Source organism: Sesamum indicum, linkage group LG1 (genome assembly GCF_026168435.1).
Source record: "Sesamum indicum cultivar Baizhima isolate 11 linkage group LG1, ASM2616843v1, whole genome shotgun sequence".
Classification (NCBI taxonomy): Eukaryota; Viridiplantae; Streptophyta; class Magnoliopsida; order Lamiales; family Pedaliaceae; genus Sesamum; species Sesamum indicum.
The window spans coordinates 20,207,001-20,222,146 of record NC_142657.1 but is presented as its reverse complement, the minus strand read 5'-3'; the positions used below and the strand labels follow the sequence as shown (position 1 = coordinate 20,222,146).

The 15,146-nt window shown below is 35.7% G+C and overlaps 2 protein-coding genes across 3 annotated transcripts; one reads left to right on the top strand and one right to left on the bottom strand.

Annotated features, from left to right (window-relative positions):
• The first annotated feature begins 2,915 nt into the window (after positions 1-2,915).
• UPM1 (urophorphyrin methylase 1) lies at positions 2,916-6,779 on the top strand. 2 transcript variants are annotated; one of them, XM_020693437.2, is made up of 5 exons: positions 2,916-3,762; positions 4,496-4,576; positions 4,710-4,779; positions 5,320-5,597; positions 6,300-6,779. In XM_020693437.2, exons 1-5 carry the CDS (start codon positions 3,232-3,234, stop codon positions 6,447-6,449), a joined length of 1,110 nt encoding a protein of 369 aa, XP_020549096.1. In that variant the 5' UTR covers positions 2,916-3,231; the 3' UTR covers positions 6,450-6,779. The 2 variants fall into 2 exon arrangements, with proteins under 2 accessions (XP_020549096.1, XP_011087190.1); XM_011088888.3 differs by having other exon boundaries at positions 2,920-3,762; positions 4,499-4,576.
• Positions 6,780-7,188: 409 nt separating this feature from the next.
• LOC105168731 (O-fucosyltransferase 20) lies at positions 7,189-11,324 on the bottom strand. Its single transcript, XM_011088878.3, has 6 exons — positions 10,443-11,324; positions 9,924-10,092; positions 9,179-9,268; positions 8,700-8,983; positions 8,357-8,615; positions 7,189-7,958 (listed from the first exon to the last, which is right to left on the bottom strand). Exons 1-6 carry the CDS (start codon positions 11,033-11,035, stop codon positions 7,722-7,724), a joined length of 1,632 nt encoding a protein of 543 aa, XP_011087180.1. The 5' UTR covers positions 11,036-11,324; the 3' UTR covers positions 7,189-7,721.
• Between the last annotated feature and the right edge of the window lie 3,822 nt (positions 11,325-15,146).

The following is a 15,146-nucleotide window of genomic DNA, read 5'->3' as shown; positions in this document are numbered from 1 at the left end:
ATATTGAATTAATAGAGATTATAGTATATTAATTATGTTATTGTCTTTAATAATTAAAATTTAGATGATGGATATTTTGGAGTCACGAGGCATCATCATCATCATCATCACCATCATCACCATCACCATCATCATGAAAAGTAAAAGTCTATTGCAGAGTTATAGTCAAAACAGCCATTCTATGGAAACAGCACAGAACTGTGTGGATGGCTACACTCCCTGCCCTATGATTGGATTTTTTTTTAAATAATTATAATAAAAATTGAAAGTATTTAAAAAATAAAAAAAATTAATTGAAATTGGAGTGTTCGAACCAAAAATTTACTATAATTTCATTAATAAAAACTGCAAAATTTGGTGAAAAATATTTATAACTTTTATTTAAACTAAAAATAATTATATTTACACACCTGACCTATAATCTGTTTATACAAATTATCCCATCTTTTGGATAGTTTCTATAAACTACTAGAATCGTGAACATAATTTACACAACCACCTCTATTTTTGAAAAATTACATATATGTTCCCATAAATGTTGATATCTATACATAAAATATTCTTGTTTTATAATAATAAGAAATAATTTATATAATTAGCCAAAACGTAAGAGCGATTTGCATAAAAAGCCACAGGTGAAGGATATAAATGTAATTACCCCTTTAAATGATTAGAATTTACAATCTTGAGCACTAGTTTCGACTAATTTTCAACAAAAAGTTGATAACTATTTAGTTTAATCTTTTGAGGACAAAATTCATAAAACCCCCCTGTGTTTTAAAAAGTCTGCAAAAATAACCCTCTTGTTATGAGAATAGGCTAAAAGCCCACCTGTATTTTGTAAAATTCAGCTCAATCGCCCCCCCTCTCCGTTAAATCCAACTAACGGCGTTAATTTTTTAGAAAATGACCGTTATACCCTTACTTAATATATATTATTTCTTATTTTAATGACCGTTGGATCTTCTTTGATCAAATACTGATCGTTAGATCTAATCAATTAATCTCAACCGTTAGATTTTAAAAAAATAATTTAAAATTAAAAAAAATATATTATCATCATCATTATTATTATTATTATTATAAACTAACAACCCCACCCCACCCCACCCCCACCCCTTCGCCGCTGCCACCGGCCGGCCGAACGCCGGCGCGGCTGCCGTCACGACTACCACCGTTCGACTCGCCGTCGTACGACCGGTCCAGCCATAGTGTTCGTGTCATGAAATTCCTCCAGACGCGTCACCACGGCACCCTTGAAATCCATAGGTACGCCCAATATTTCACCGCCATCTTTTCTCTAAAATTTCGGCGTCGTCACGGCGAGTCACCGGGCGCCACACATATCATTCGAATCCTCTTGATGAGGCGAACATTTCCCCTCAAACAATTTGGGATTTCATCAATCATAGACGATGGGCTACCACCACGACCACCGAAGCTTTTCGTCGTTGATTCGCCGTCACCGGAGCGACCCACGGTCGTGGACCACCACCAATCGCTTCGTCTCCTTCTTGCGAATCGAATGAGCCCCCTCCCACTGATTTTCGTCAACTCTATACATGCATTTCAGTTTTCCGATCGCTGAGCACCGCGAATGCTTCGCCGTCTGACTTCTTCTTCTTCTTTTTTTTTTTAAATTTTTTTTTATTAATTTTAATTATATTAATTAAACTATATTTTAGTTAATTAAGAATATTTAAATAATTACAATAATTAATTATTTTAACTAATTAAGAATACATTACAATGATAATTACTGTAATTAAACATATATTTTAATTAATTAAAATAATTTTGGATTTAACAAATAACAAATATAAAATTCTTTGAATTTAAACTTAAATTTAATATGGCAAAATTTAACATTATTTTTTTTAGGGTGAGAAATTGCATATTATGTAGACCCATAAAAGGGTATTTTGGTCCAAAAAGTCATTAAATATCAACTTAGCGCAGAAAAACACTACCAAACGCAGCAGACGCGCGTCTTCTTCACCTCCCGTTAGTTTTTAACAGAATGGGGGTTTTTTGCTGACTAAAACAAAACAGGAGGGGGCTTTTAGCCTATTCTCATAACAAGAGGGTTGTTTTTGCAGACTTTTTAAAACACAGGGGGGTTTTATGCATTTTGTCCATTTTTTGAGGACACCTTGCAATTTATAGGACTGTTAAACAAGTTGAATTGAATGGAATGCTCCAACTTGAAAATTTGGATATGAGACAATCAAATCGAGCTCAAACAAGCTTTATTTAAATCGAATTTGAATTGGATTCAAGTATTTGATGTTTCTAAATGTATTTAATTACTAATGATTCATTGTTTGGATGATGAGGTTGAAGTCTCACAGTCAAGAGATCATGAGCTCTAATTCTAAGCATGTAGGTTTTAGCCTATTTTTATAGTAGTAATGTGTCCAAAACGTGTAAGGCATGTCCAACGCCTTGTTCCCTTTTTTTGTTTTAATTTTTGGACACGCTAATGCCATATCCGAGACATGTATGTGTCCGATATTGCATCGGCTAATTTTTTGGAATGACAGTGCATTATAAATTATAATAGTCCATTGCTCTCTTTTGAGACATTGTTATATTTAAAAAAAAAATGTATCTAATTGTTATTTTTTAAAACATAATTGATGTTCAAATTTAATAAATTAACCAATTTAGTTGAAACGAACTTCCATCCATTAATCCCAAGTTGAATATGGAGTAATCTGAGTGTTTCTTCGACCCAATTCCGGAGCTCCAATGTGAGCCCATGAAAGAATAGAAAGGCCCATATGAGCATCCACACAACATTTGCACATGATGTCCCAACCTGAGACTGAGAGCCGCCACTGGGTTTGGGTTTTTGTTTCGGCCACTGGAAGTGGCGTAAAGTCAAAAAGAACAGAAAAAGGGAATACATTACATTAAAATTTGTATAATCTTTTCTTAGGCGGTCGGAAGAGGGTCACCAAGAGAAAGCAGCTGTCTTTGTCGAATCCTCAAAAGCTAAAACAAAATTGCCTTCTCATCATCACCTAAAGCTCAAAAAGGGCGACTCTCCTTAGTTTCCAACTCCATCCTGCGCCTCTGTATTTTCCCCGAATCACAATCACATACACAAATGTATATAAAGGCTTATTAGTCTTTTTCTTTGCACAAGAATTCGCCTTTTCCCTGCCTGAGAGACCTCGCCACATGCAATAAAAGGTCAAGCTTAGCTCCCAAATACTCTGCATTCCAATGGCTCTTGTGAGCAGAATCCCGTCTTCTTCTCCAGCACCACTTCAATCAATAAAACCCAAATCTTTTGGCTTCAGCCCGGTTTTCACCATTCAGTGTGCATCAAGCTCACCAAAGGCGTCGCCTTTCACTGAAAAGCATTCAATTGAGAGGTATGAAAGGGATAGCTGGTTGTACAAGAACCAGCTGCAGCAGCCCTCTTGCTCCTGCCCACTCCCATCTGATCAAGAATTTGTCAGGGACTATGATATCGCTTTGCAGCTGCCAGAGCTAAGGAAATTACTTGAAGTTTTGAGAGAAAAGAGAGAAAATTCAAATGGGGTTGAGAAGAGAGGGCCTGGAAATGTGTTCTTGGTGGGGACTGGGCCCGGGGACCCGGAATTGCTGACCCTGAAAGCATTGCGAGTCATAGAGAGTGCTGATCTCTTGTTGTACGATAGATTGGTGTCTAATGATGTTTTGAATTTGGTGGGACCCAATGCGAGGCTTCTGTATGTTGGAAAGACTGCTGGGTACCATAGCAGAACTCAGGTTGGTTTATTTGCTGGATTTTTTATGCATTTACACATGTCCAAATTGCAGGTTTTTTTGTGGTTTCATGAATTAAATGTGGTAAAATTTGTTGAGCCCTGAAGTGGTTTTTTGATGATTTTAATGAAGTTAATTTTAGACATTTGGCTTATAGGATTATACTTCTGAGATTCTACCTATAGTTTGGTGGTTGGAATGCTTTAGATTGGGGAGTTGGAGAAAAAGAAATCTCTGTCACAGTTGGTTTCTCTTCATTGCCTTTCTGTTTAACTTATGTGAACAGAATTTTTGTGATAATTAGTTGACATAAGTACGACGCAGAATGCTTCAGTAAACAATGGGATTGATACGAAATTGGGCAACTGAAACAATAAATGACGATCTGGCTGTAGGTAGATCTGCTTGAGATGATTGATAAATTAGACGCAAAAAATAATAAAGTATAGCTGGATGCACGATTCCTTTCTTGATACTTCAAGTCATAAGTCCATATTAGCAAGCAGATGTTGTTTAGTCCGAAATTCGTATTCTGCTCCTTGTTTATAAGATGATAATTTGAATTTGCCTGTGAATAAGACAACCTGGACGGCGCCAGATTGTTTAACATCCATTTTTTAGCCTGGTGTTGATGTTCATTATCTTCCCAATTTGTATGTCAGTTGCATCTTCTTTTCAGTGCTAAATTTGCTTTATCATCTGCTTGGGAAAAAGTTAGTTATGATTGTGGTTTTAGCAGGAGGAAATTCATGAATTGCTTTTGAGCTTTGCTGAAGCTGGAGCAAATGTTGTGAGGCTAAAAGGCGGGGATCCATTGGTGAGTTTACTGAAATCATGTTATTGGCTGTGTTTTTAAGTCAATATCTATGTATAACTAGAGGTTTTAGAAGTTCAGCAGAAGCATTTGTGTTTAGAATTAAATAATGAGTCTTATAACTGTTGGTTATTAGGTATTTGGAAGGGGTGGAGAAGAGATGGACTTCCTGCAACAACAAGGAATTGAAGTTAAAGTCATTCCAGGTATATGATTTGAATATAACTTCTCAAAGTTTCATTTTTTCACCTTCTCTTTTCTTTGATGAGTCTCTATGATAGTCCTCTGTATTAAATACCGGTTTTGCCAGGGCAGTGACATAGACATAATAACATTCAAATAGTGCAATATACCAGCAGGCACATTGATTCAGCATGAAAGTTTTCTATGAAATTTACATCAAAAGATCACCTTATTCCCTTTACAATACTACCTTTAGCTAATTGAAGAGACGTGGACTTTATGAAGGTTTTAAGTTCCCATGAGAAGAGATGTCAGTATTTCTCAAAAGCAGCTATGCCTTGTCTATAAACAATGCAGCTGTTCTTCTCCTCCAAAGTACTTGTTTTCTCATGTCGGGTATATATTAAACGCAGTGCCTGTACTGCCGATAACTGAGCACTGTGTAATTGTCTTTTATGCTCCATGATTTGTTAACCAGAATATAACCTTATGAAGTAGCTAAGACAGTGTTTGTCTTGAAAAGGGTGAATTTGTACCTATTAATTTTGTTCAATTTTTGGCAGGCATAACAGCTGCTTCTGGAATAGCTGCTGAATTAGGAATTCCTTTGACACATCGTGGTGTGGCAACTAGTGTTAGATTTCTGACAGGCCACTCAAGAAAGGGAGGAACGGATCCTCTGTTTGTGGCAGAGAATGCTGCTGATCCTGATTCTACTCTTGTCGTCTATATGGGCTTATCAACTCTCCCATCTCTTGCCTCAAAACTGATGTTTCATGGGTTGCCGGAGGACACACCAGCTGCTGCCATCGAGCGAGGCACTACACCCCAACAACGCATTGTAAGAAACGTCATTAATTTTATACAAGTACAGTATTAAATTTGGGAAATACGCATCATCTATAACAGTCATCACTATGCCTATCACTGACCCTCAAGCTTAAAATTCTCATCTTCCTGAAGTTTCAGATGGATGCATACTTGGTTTTAGGAAAAATGTGAAATTTGCTCAAAAGCAGTTAAATTGCCTGGAATGGGCTTTTGCCTGTGTCCTGTGACATCTGCCATGGAACACATGCCCACAGCATCCAAAGTGTGCAAACCTGAACAATTTGATTTGCTTTTCTTTCCCAATCAAGTCGAATATGATCTTTAACAATTTCTTCTTACTACTTAGTATTAGAAAGTTTAAAAGTACAGTCATAGTTACCAGGTGCTTTACACCTGATCGACTATAGAATGACATCATTCCTACCATATGCCTACGGTCACACCAAAATCTTATACTGGGTATCAGATTGCATCTTTTGTCACTGTGGAATCACTATGAGAACAACCTCAAACTTGTTTGGATATAAAAAATGCAGAAATATTTAGCTAATAAATTTCTGAACAGGATCGATGCTTATTGCTGTTATGGTTTGTGAATTGTGATACTGGATGTGATGAGAAGATTTTTACTTGTGGTAGTGGATCTGATGAGAAATCTTCTTTGTGTCGTTTGAGTTCATATCTTACCAAATCTATATTTTGCTACAACCAGGTTTTTGCTGCACTGAAGGACCTCGCTGATGAAATTGCATCACATCAACTGGTGTCACCAACTTTGATTATCATCGGGAAAGTAGTTGCTCTTTCTCCATTATGGCCACGTGCCATGAATAAGACTTCCACATTGGTTGAGTCCAGGTAGCAGCTCGACAAAAGAGACAAGCGTTGTTTTCCACAGCCAAATCAGCTGAGACCAGCTTCATTGCTGCTTGTGGGCCGAGTCTTGGTTGAAACTGGCACTTCCTTCCTGAATCAAGACTTTGGAGATGTGTATGCGCAAGCATCAAATGCAATGCTCGGCTTGTTTGTGATTAAATTGCAGGTAGAAAATTTGAGTCTCTGCCCCTTGTATAATTGCTCATTCGGATTTGTTTTCTAGGAGTAGACAGAAAGATATTGTACTAGCAATCTTTGTTTAACCATTGATACGTTTAGATAAAATCCAATAAAATTCTTTAACTTGTGTTTTCCATTTTCATGGCTTCTTTGTTCCTTTCTGACTACAACGCAACATTAGCTGTTGCAGAAAAACAAAGCCAGAAGTCCCTTCTGATGTCAATTTGAATGTCCTTGGAATAAGATTTTTCATCTTTTTTCTTATTGTACTTTGTTTTCGAATTCTTGCTTGAAAAATGGACCATCTTACTTTTACCAATTAGTTGTATTTTTCAGATATGGAAAAACATTTCCACCTAATTATCTGCACAACATACCTTTTTTTCTGACAGAAGTATATGATTTGAGGACAAGGATTTCAATTCATGTTAACAACATATGGGACAGAGACATTTGCAGAAGCAGAAAAGATAATAGAGTAATTAACATGTAAAGTACACCAAGTGAAACTGAGTATTATCAGATATGCAAGAAGACTCTAAACATTAAACATAAAAACTTTGTTATAAACTCTACAACCAGAGTAAGGCTTTTACATAAAAGTTACACATTTTATTCACATAATCTGTGTTTATATATATATATATACAAACATAGATATCTATACTGCTGCCTAGATACAACATAAAGAATAAATAAAATTAATAAAATACTATATTTGCTCCCCCGCAGAGCACGGTATTAACAGAGAGACAACATACAAAAGGGGAGAAACCAATGGAGAAAGCTGCTTATTTTACTGTATACTACAATAGTTCCTCGTGGTATTGTTCTACATATAGAAACAGTGCAAGAATTCGGTGATTCTTCCAGTGTATCCTCAAAATGTGAATTTTCTTGCCTCCAAGCTTTTAAGAAGGTCGATCAATGCTGAAAGGTGAAGGCATACTGTGAAGTGTGACCTTAAGAATAGGCCCTAATGCATTTCTAAGCCTGATTGCTTGGCGTTCTGCCAAAGATCATAACTTATCAAGTGGAAACCAGACCAGTGACATGAAGAATAATGTATTGTGTATCATCAGACGGAAGCATCAACATTTGTATTATTGCACATGCACTCTGGGATAGGATACTTTGTCACGTCCCTCCCAGCTTTGCTAGTCCGAAGCTCTGGCTGCCCCAACGAATCCCGGTGCAAGTCCAGTATGATATTGTTGAACTCAGAATCGGGAAGAGAGGAGTTCATGAAATATGTGAGCATTTGCCTTTTGTTTGGGATGATAGTCTTCTTGTGTCCTGCATAGGCCCTGTACCCCTGTTCCGGAGAAATATTAACACACTTGTAAACCAGAGTTTCTCACTGCATTAGTAAGTGATGAGAAACATGAACCAGGAGATTAGACCCTTCATATACATCCTAGATTTAGTTTTCCTCTCACTTTATACCAATATGAAGTCTTGGGTGGAAAGAATTATTTTTCAATCTGCGCTGCACTAACCACTGACATTACTTAGCCAAATTGTATGTGGTTCTTGATTGAGACAAGTTTAAGTCGTCCAGAAAGTAAGGAAACAGTATTATAAACCAAGATTTGTTTAGCTCATTCATCATTTACAGAAACCTCTGAATAGAATAGTCTTATTGTATGTGATTTGCGCGATATGAGCCGAAATGATGTGTAATTTCACCCTGCATGAAAATCGATGAGATACCTGGATGGCGTGGCCCATATTTCCACCATGAGATGCCATGAATACATCACTTCTTTCAGAAACTATATAGTCTATAGCAGCCATTATAGAAGCCTTCTTTGCAAATGGCTCCAGCTCCCCTGGCAAGGCAAGGTCTTCCTTGTTGTAGAAATGAGGAAATTCTCTCGTCAACGGGAGCAAGGTTTCCTTTCCTCCCAGTGGAATTCCTCCAGCCCAATAGATCCTCGCACTTTTAGGAGCTCCCAAAGCTTTGAGCAATCTAAACATCCAGCGGTACAATAGTTTAGGAAAAACAACTTTGCTAGTTTTATTGGTTGAACTGCTTGCATTATAGAAGCTTTACCTTGCAACTTCCAAGGTATTTAAGGGGCAGAGCCCAGCAAGTTTTCGTTCATGGTAGGTCATGTTGGATCTTGAAGTCAAGAGCTTCGGACGTGTCTTTCTCTCATTATTGATCATCTCATCATAATCTGGAGTAAGACCCGGAAGACAACCGGTTCTTACCCACACGTCCTTCTCCATTCGAAGATGAAGAGCAAGATAAGGTCCCTTGCTCCTCATTCTCTCTGTAAGCTTGTCACCGAGCTCTTGGATATGTGGGGCAAACCTCAAAGCATGAAAAGCAACCTGCAAATTAAATAGGTTTGCGGTTGGTGAATGAGAATCTACAGAAATACCTAGGTGGAGAAAAGGTTGCAAGAAAAGGAGACAGGCAGTTCTGTCCTCCATTTCTTAACTACAGAGTTTAGATTTCTCTAGGCCTCTGAGTTAACTAGAGAATGGGAAAGAAAGCAAAAACACAAAGTATAAGAGATTAGATACCTTGCAACGAAGCTTTTGAAGATCAGAAGGAAGGTCCTTGGAAAGCCTCGAGTCCAGGCCACGCAATAGTAGCACACCATCCCTCCTAATCTGCAGGGGGAAAAAGATTACTTCAAATAAGACCCTCAGCCACCCAAAAAACAGAAAAAGGAAAGAAAGCAATTCAAAAACTTCCCTCCATTTTCAGTACCTTGGTAATTTTTTTGCAAAAAATACTTTTATATGAAACCGAATGGAAATATAAATTATATCATTTGAACACATTATCTTCCCAAAAGATGTGACATCAGACATAAGAGTTCACATTAATATTTCCGCTGGCCGGCCAAAAGATTAAGTTTTTCTAGTTTAACGGTGTTGGTGATCAGAGTTCAACCATGTTAAAAGAGTCAAATTTCAGTCACCGTGGCAACTTCTCAGGTTCCATCCATGTCAAAGACTTAAACTTTGAGTTCATTCTCCATGCCTTTGCAGCTCAAAAGCAGCCAGTTGTGACAGATTCAGAGGACAAGGAATCTCAACTTTTCTTCAATCAATATAGATATAAAATTTGCTAACAGATTAGATTATTAACTGTGTTGGTCCATCTGCGGGCCATTGCTGAAGTGCTATATGAGTTGCCAAAAAGCATATGGTTTCTCTTCCAATATACTTGCTAATCAGTGTACTAAGAATAATTTTAATTAATAAATCAAGCTTGATGGGTCACTTGAGAGCATAGGAGGCGGATTTTTTGTTTTCTTACACGTCGAAGGTAACGTGAGCGTATCCACTCCGGGGAGACATGAAGGGGAGTCCTCTTCTCCTCCACCGGCCTCGTCATCAAATGGGTTGAAGGAAGTGAGGAGACTATTCGAACATCATTTGCCAAGACATTCTTGAAATGATCCAAATCAAATATATCCGAAAATTCACTGCAACAATCACAAGAGAAACAGAACAAGTTAGTAATTTACTTCACAGAAGAAACACAAGAACATAGTAAGAACTGTATAACAATTTAAAATCACTACAATCACATCCAAAACATTGTGTTGTCTCTTTGTATGTTTGTGTGTGCTTGTCCGAACTGTTAGGTGATGTCCAAAGCAAATAAATTCGTCATAGGCCAGAAGGCCAAGAATTCTCAATTAAACTGCACCAAATTTGACTTATTCTCAAAACGTGGAAGTTTGATTGAAGAGAACTTTTGGGACATTCTCTTTTGTAGCTTGGAACAAAGAAAGATAGCTAAAAAGATCAAGAAACGGTCAAAAGAACAAACCTTTCATCACCCCAAATTACATTGACTTGCAAGATGGGCACAACCAAAGCTGCACCAAGAATTCTTGCAATCACCACAGCATCAACAATCTGATTCCTCTGCTGGTTCATCCCTCCGGACACCACCACCAACAAGTACTTACTTCTGTCTTTCACAATATCACCACTTTCTGTTCTGTACCCTGGACTGAAGTCCAAACAAGGCTTATACCCCATACCATCAGGCTGCGCCCAAAACCCAGCCTTTTCACCCCTTCTTCCATCAACATTCAGCTCAGAACTCGAGAGCCCAGTTGCCAATGACGCCTTTTCTTGAGAAACAGAACATGGGTTCTGCCCAAAAGGTATTGCGGGATCAAAGTGCGACCACATGTTCAACATCCACAGAAAACCAAATACAAAAAACAAGAACATGAAAAACCACGGATTCTTGAGCAAAACCCTGAGCTTTGAGCCATGACTCTGTTTTCTCTTGGGAGAATGCAGCAAAGACTCGAGAGATGACTGCGAGATTGAGTTGATGATCTGAGATGGCACGGATATGTAACTCTGATGCTTCTTCTTGTTGCTCTTTGAGACGGCCATTTCACACATTCAGACACGCACTTACGGTAGGCCTCTGTATTAGTGAGACAAAGAAATGGTCTGCAGTTGTGTATTAAATGGTCGTGCTTGTGCTAGTCTTTTGAGCTTTCATGGGAAGATTTAAGAGAGAGAGAGAGAGAGTGCGGGGGGGAACGCGCAACCCAATTGGTGCGCGTCTGGCATATGTTTCGTACTGGCTAATGAAATGGGAGAGGTCAGGGAAGGGAAGGAAGGTGGTCTGTTTTTGTGTCAGTTTTTTGAATTTCTTTCTCTTTGGTTTAAGATTCTAAGTAATGTGTGCGAATGTGATCATCATACTTATATATATAATGTTTGTGTAAGAGGGACAACTTTCTGCTGTCGTCATAAAACAATCTCATGATGTAATAAATTACAGCTATTACTCAATAATATGGCCATACAAATAAAAATGAAAATGTGTGAATATGATCATCATGTTTTCTCCTAACGTAGCTTATCATATCATAACAATTTAAATATAAAACAACATACTTATAATTCGACTGTGACGACTAATTTTAGTCCAATCTGCACCCTATAAATCTATCTTAATTGGCTTATTTATTTGGATAGTAGTTATAGCACGACATGATCATATCATATGCAAATATTATTCTATTTTAATAGTAGTTACTGATCTATTTTCATAGTAATTATTAGTTAGTCATAGATACTTAATGTTGATTATTAGAATTATTAAGGTAAATTACAAAGACTCCCCTGAGATGTACCATAAAATTACAAATACCCCCTTAAAAAAGTCTATTGTAATTGTTAATAATTGAAATCATGATATAACTATAATCGATCTATTTAAAATATGTATACATATATATATATATATACCGTATCTATCGGTAGTTCTCAATTCAACCCTTTATCCTATAGAAAAATGCAAATGAGCATATGTTTAGAGTAGGTAGTATGTAGCAAGTTGTTTATTACTTTATGAAAATAGAATCAACAGCTGGAAATTGAGATGGAAGTTAGTTGTACCCACATCACATCACTTCCACTCATATAAATATTTAACTTTTTTTCTTTTCTTTTCATAAATATTTAATACCAAGCTTTAATTTTATTAATAATAATTAGGATGACATACCTACTATTTCAATAATTAAACTTCACTTTTCTTTTTCTTGTTTTTAATATGAATATTGAGTTAAGATGAGTTTTTACCATTTCACACAGACAAAAAATATTATAAATATTCAATTTTCAATAATTATCTTAAGAAATTTCAATACTCTCCGTATACAACATATTGATAACAAGTTTTAACCGCAATCTAAATTGTTTGATTGATTTTTTTTCATTTATTTTTATTGAAAAAAAAAAAACAAAACAAAAGAGTAGTTATAATTATTTATATTATTTTAATGTGACTGATCCAAATGAATTAAAATTATAAATAGTCAAATTTTGAATTGTTGGACATACATATGAAACTATGATCGCATTTATCATGCTGGATTTATGATGGAGTAAGTGCTTTCAATTTAATCATCCAAGCCGTAGAATAACATGACATGTAGCATGGAGAAGACATCTCCACCACACATTGTGGGTAAGTGTCGTGTTAGAATGGGGGTGGGAAGAATCATGTGACATGCCGCCATTCCCTTCCCTTCCACCCTGTCTTCTTTTGTATTTTGCTTCATCCCCAGTCCCACAAATGATGGGAGGGAACAATCATCATTTTAAATTTTCCTACATTCCCCATCCAATTATTAATTTTTAAATTATGTCATTTATAAATATTTATTTTCAAGAATTTTCTACTATTTTTAAGTTTCTTGAGAAACTTTTTATTTTTTTCTAATATTTAAGTGAAATATTTTTTTTTATATTTATAACTAATTTTTTTGTCGTGCATAAATATTTTATTCAGTGATGATTAATTTAATTTTGTGTTAAATTAGTAATGTTATATGTGTATATATCAATTTCATAAAATATTTATAACGCATAGTTAATAAATAAATATTATAGTATTACTGTGATTTTCTTAATTAAAGAAATAGTATCCCGAATCTCGAAATCCAGCTGGAGACACCGAGGTACACGCTGGCAACTTTTCCAACGTGGCAGACAGTGACTTCTCACTTTCAGGCCACCTCGGCTCCCCCGAAAAGAGATACACTTCCCCAACGTGGGCCCCTCCCTAGGAATATGCTTTGTCCTTCTCTCACACTCACGGTCTGGGCTACATTTTTCGGAGCAACGATGGAATCTATCGCCTATTATGACTTGTTTGGATGCCGCAATTTGTGTCCCAACTCCGATGGGCTAATGTGGAAATAGCTTACACACTAACTTGTTGCCTAATTGTTGGGACTTTTATTATGAATTCTATGTAAATACTATATGACAAATAACTAAGTATTCACTTTTATATTTATTTAAAGTACAAACTATTTCACATTATTACTTTAATTTATAGAAATATTATATGTGAGAATAAATGAAATATAAAATATTTTCCATATATATAAATGTACGGAATATAAAAATATACAAAATAAATTAAAAAAATATTATCAATCCAAAATATATATATAACTAAAATCCATCACAAAACTCGCTTCATATCGTTGGATATTTTTAACTCAATTCATATATATATATACAAATGAATGGGTCAATTTGCAATAATGATGTCTTTTAAGATTAGCCAATCCAGTGTAAAGTTTTGAGGGAATGGAGGAGATGTGATGTCGTTGTCCACATTCAATTGGTGATGTGTATATGTATATAGTTACCATGACAACAAGTTTCCAAACCATAATGGTGCCCAAATGTTGAAGTAAGAGTTTTGAGGAGCATTTCTAACATTATTTTCCTCAAACAAAATGATGCTTTCAACACCATTTTCTTTTCCTTCAACTTAAAGTCATACAAATGAAATCACAAAATGACAAATGATGATTCTTAGAACCCACAAATTAACTACTTTTAATTACCATCATTCTCTTCATTTGTCTTAGCTACAATCACTTCTTCTAACAATGATTGCTGCACATACACATGTACACATAGTTTCAGGAATAATCATGATGCTCATCATTTTCTGATATTACAACTACTTAAAACCCTAATCCAACTAGGTTAATATCATAAATTCAAGATAATTAATAACACAAATGTGTTAATAATTAAAGTGTGCGTTTCATAGCATTTTGAATTTTTTGTAGTACATAGTCGAGTGACTTTTATATAATCGAAGATATTTAATATGCTGAGATCATTAATTGCATATTTTTTTCTTGTCTCCTGGTACAACGTGAATATATATATATATATATATATATATACGATATGAAAACTTCTAACTTAGGTCATATTTTAATAAATTTTAAGAATTGATGATGTAAAAAATATATATACTTACTAAATTCAATAATTATATATTTGATAAGGTTCAGATTGGGTCGAGTTGGAACGAACTCTGCACCAAATCTACTCGACAATTCGACATTTCAGACGTTGATATCAGAACATCTGAAAGAAAGGGATTTAAAGATACGTTAATCCATACGAATACGAATATCTTGCTCTTATAAATAATTCGGACAACTTAAATTTAAGGTACATCATTATTAAAGAATGTATTTGTATTCTATCTAATTGGGTCTCGTACTTGAACTGTCGTACTGACCAAATAATTATAGTTAGGAAGGCCTGAGGTATGATCATTTTCTCATATTCCTAACATTTGTCTTAAATTTGGGTATCCTTGAAGTTCCACGCAACCTCAACCAATAACAATATTCGAAAGTGAAAGGGTAAAATAATAGGGAAACTCGTGCAAATTGAGACAAGTATGGTTTGAACAATAATTTTAGTTACAGCTAGTACTAATTATTTGAGCACAATATTCCACTTGGAAATCAATAATTCTGCATAATTCTGGTGGTGAGGCAACTCTATTATTATTACAGCATTCATTCAAAATGACAAACATGGAAGCTGGAACGGCCGTTTTGTGTTTGGCGGCCCACTTTTTATACTGCATCGAAAATGCTGCCCGGTTCTGTAGGGTCAATGCTGAAAACTCCTTCCTACATGCACCAATAATTATTACCAAATTATATCT

Coding starts and splice junctions, on each gene's coding strand:
- UPM1 (XM_020693437.2), top strand. CDS start 3,232: ATGGCTCTTGTGAGCAGAATCCCGTCTTCTTCTCCAGCACCACTTCAA. Junction 3,763..4,495: donor GGTACCATAGCAGAACTCAG/GTTGGTTTATTT, acceptor TTGTGGTTTTAG/CAGGAGGAAATTCATGAATT. Junction 4,780..5,319: donor TGAAGTTAAAGTCATTCCAG/GTATATGATTTG, acceptor AATTTTTGGCAG/GCATAACAGCTGCTTCTGGA.
- LOC105168731 (XM_011088878.3), bottom strand. CDS start 11,035: ATGTGTGAAATGGCCGTCTCAAAGAGCAACAAGAAGAAGCATCAGAGT. Junction 8,616..8,699: donor AATACCTTGGAAGTTGCAAG/GTAAAGCTTCTA, acceptor CTGGATGTTTAG/ATTGCTCAAAGCTTTGGGAG. Junction 7,959..8,356: donor ATATGGGCCACGCCATCCAG/GTATCTCATCGA, acceptor TCTCCGGAACAG/GGGTACAGGGCCTATGCAGG.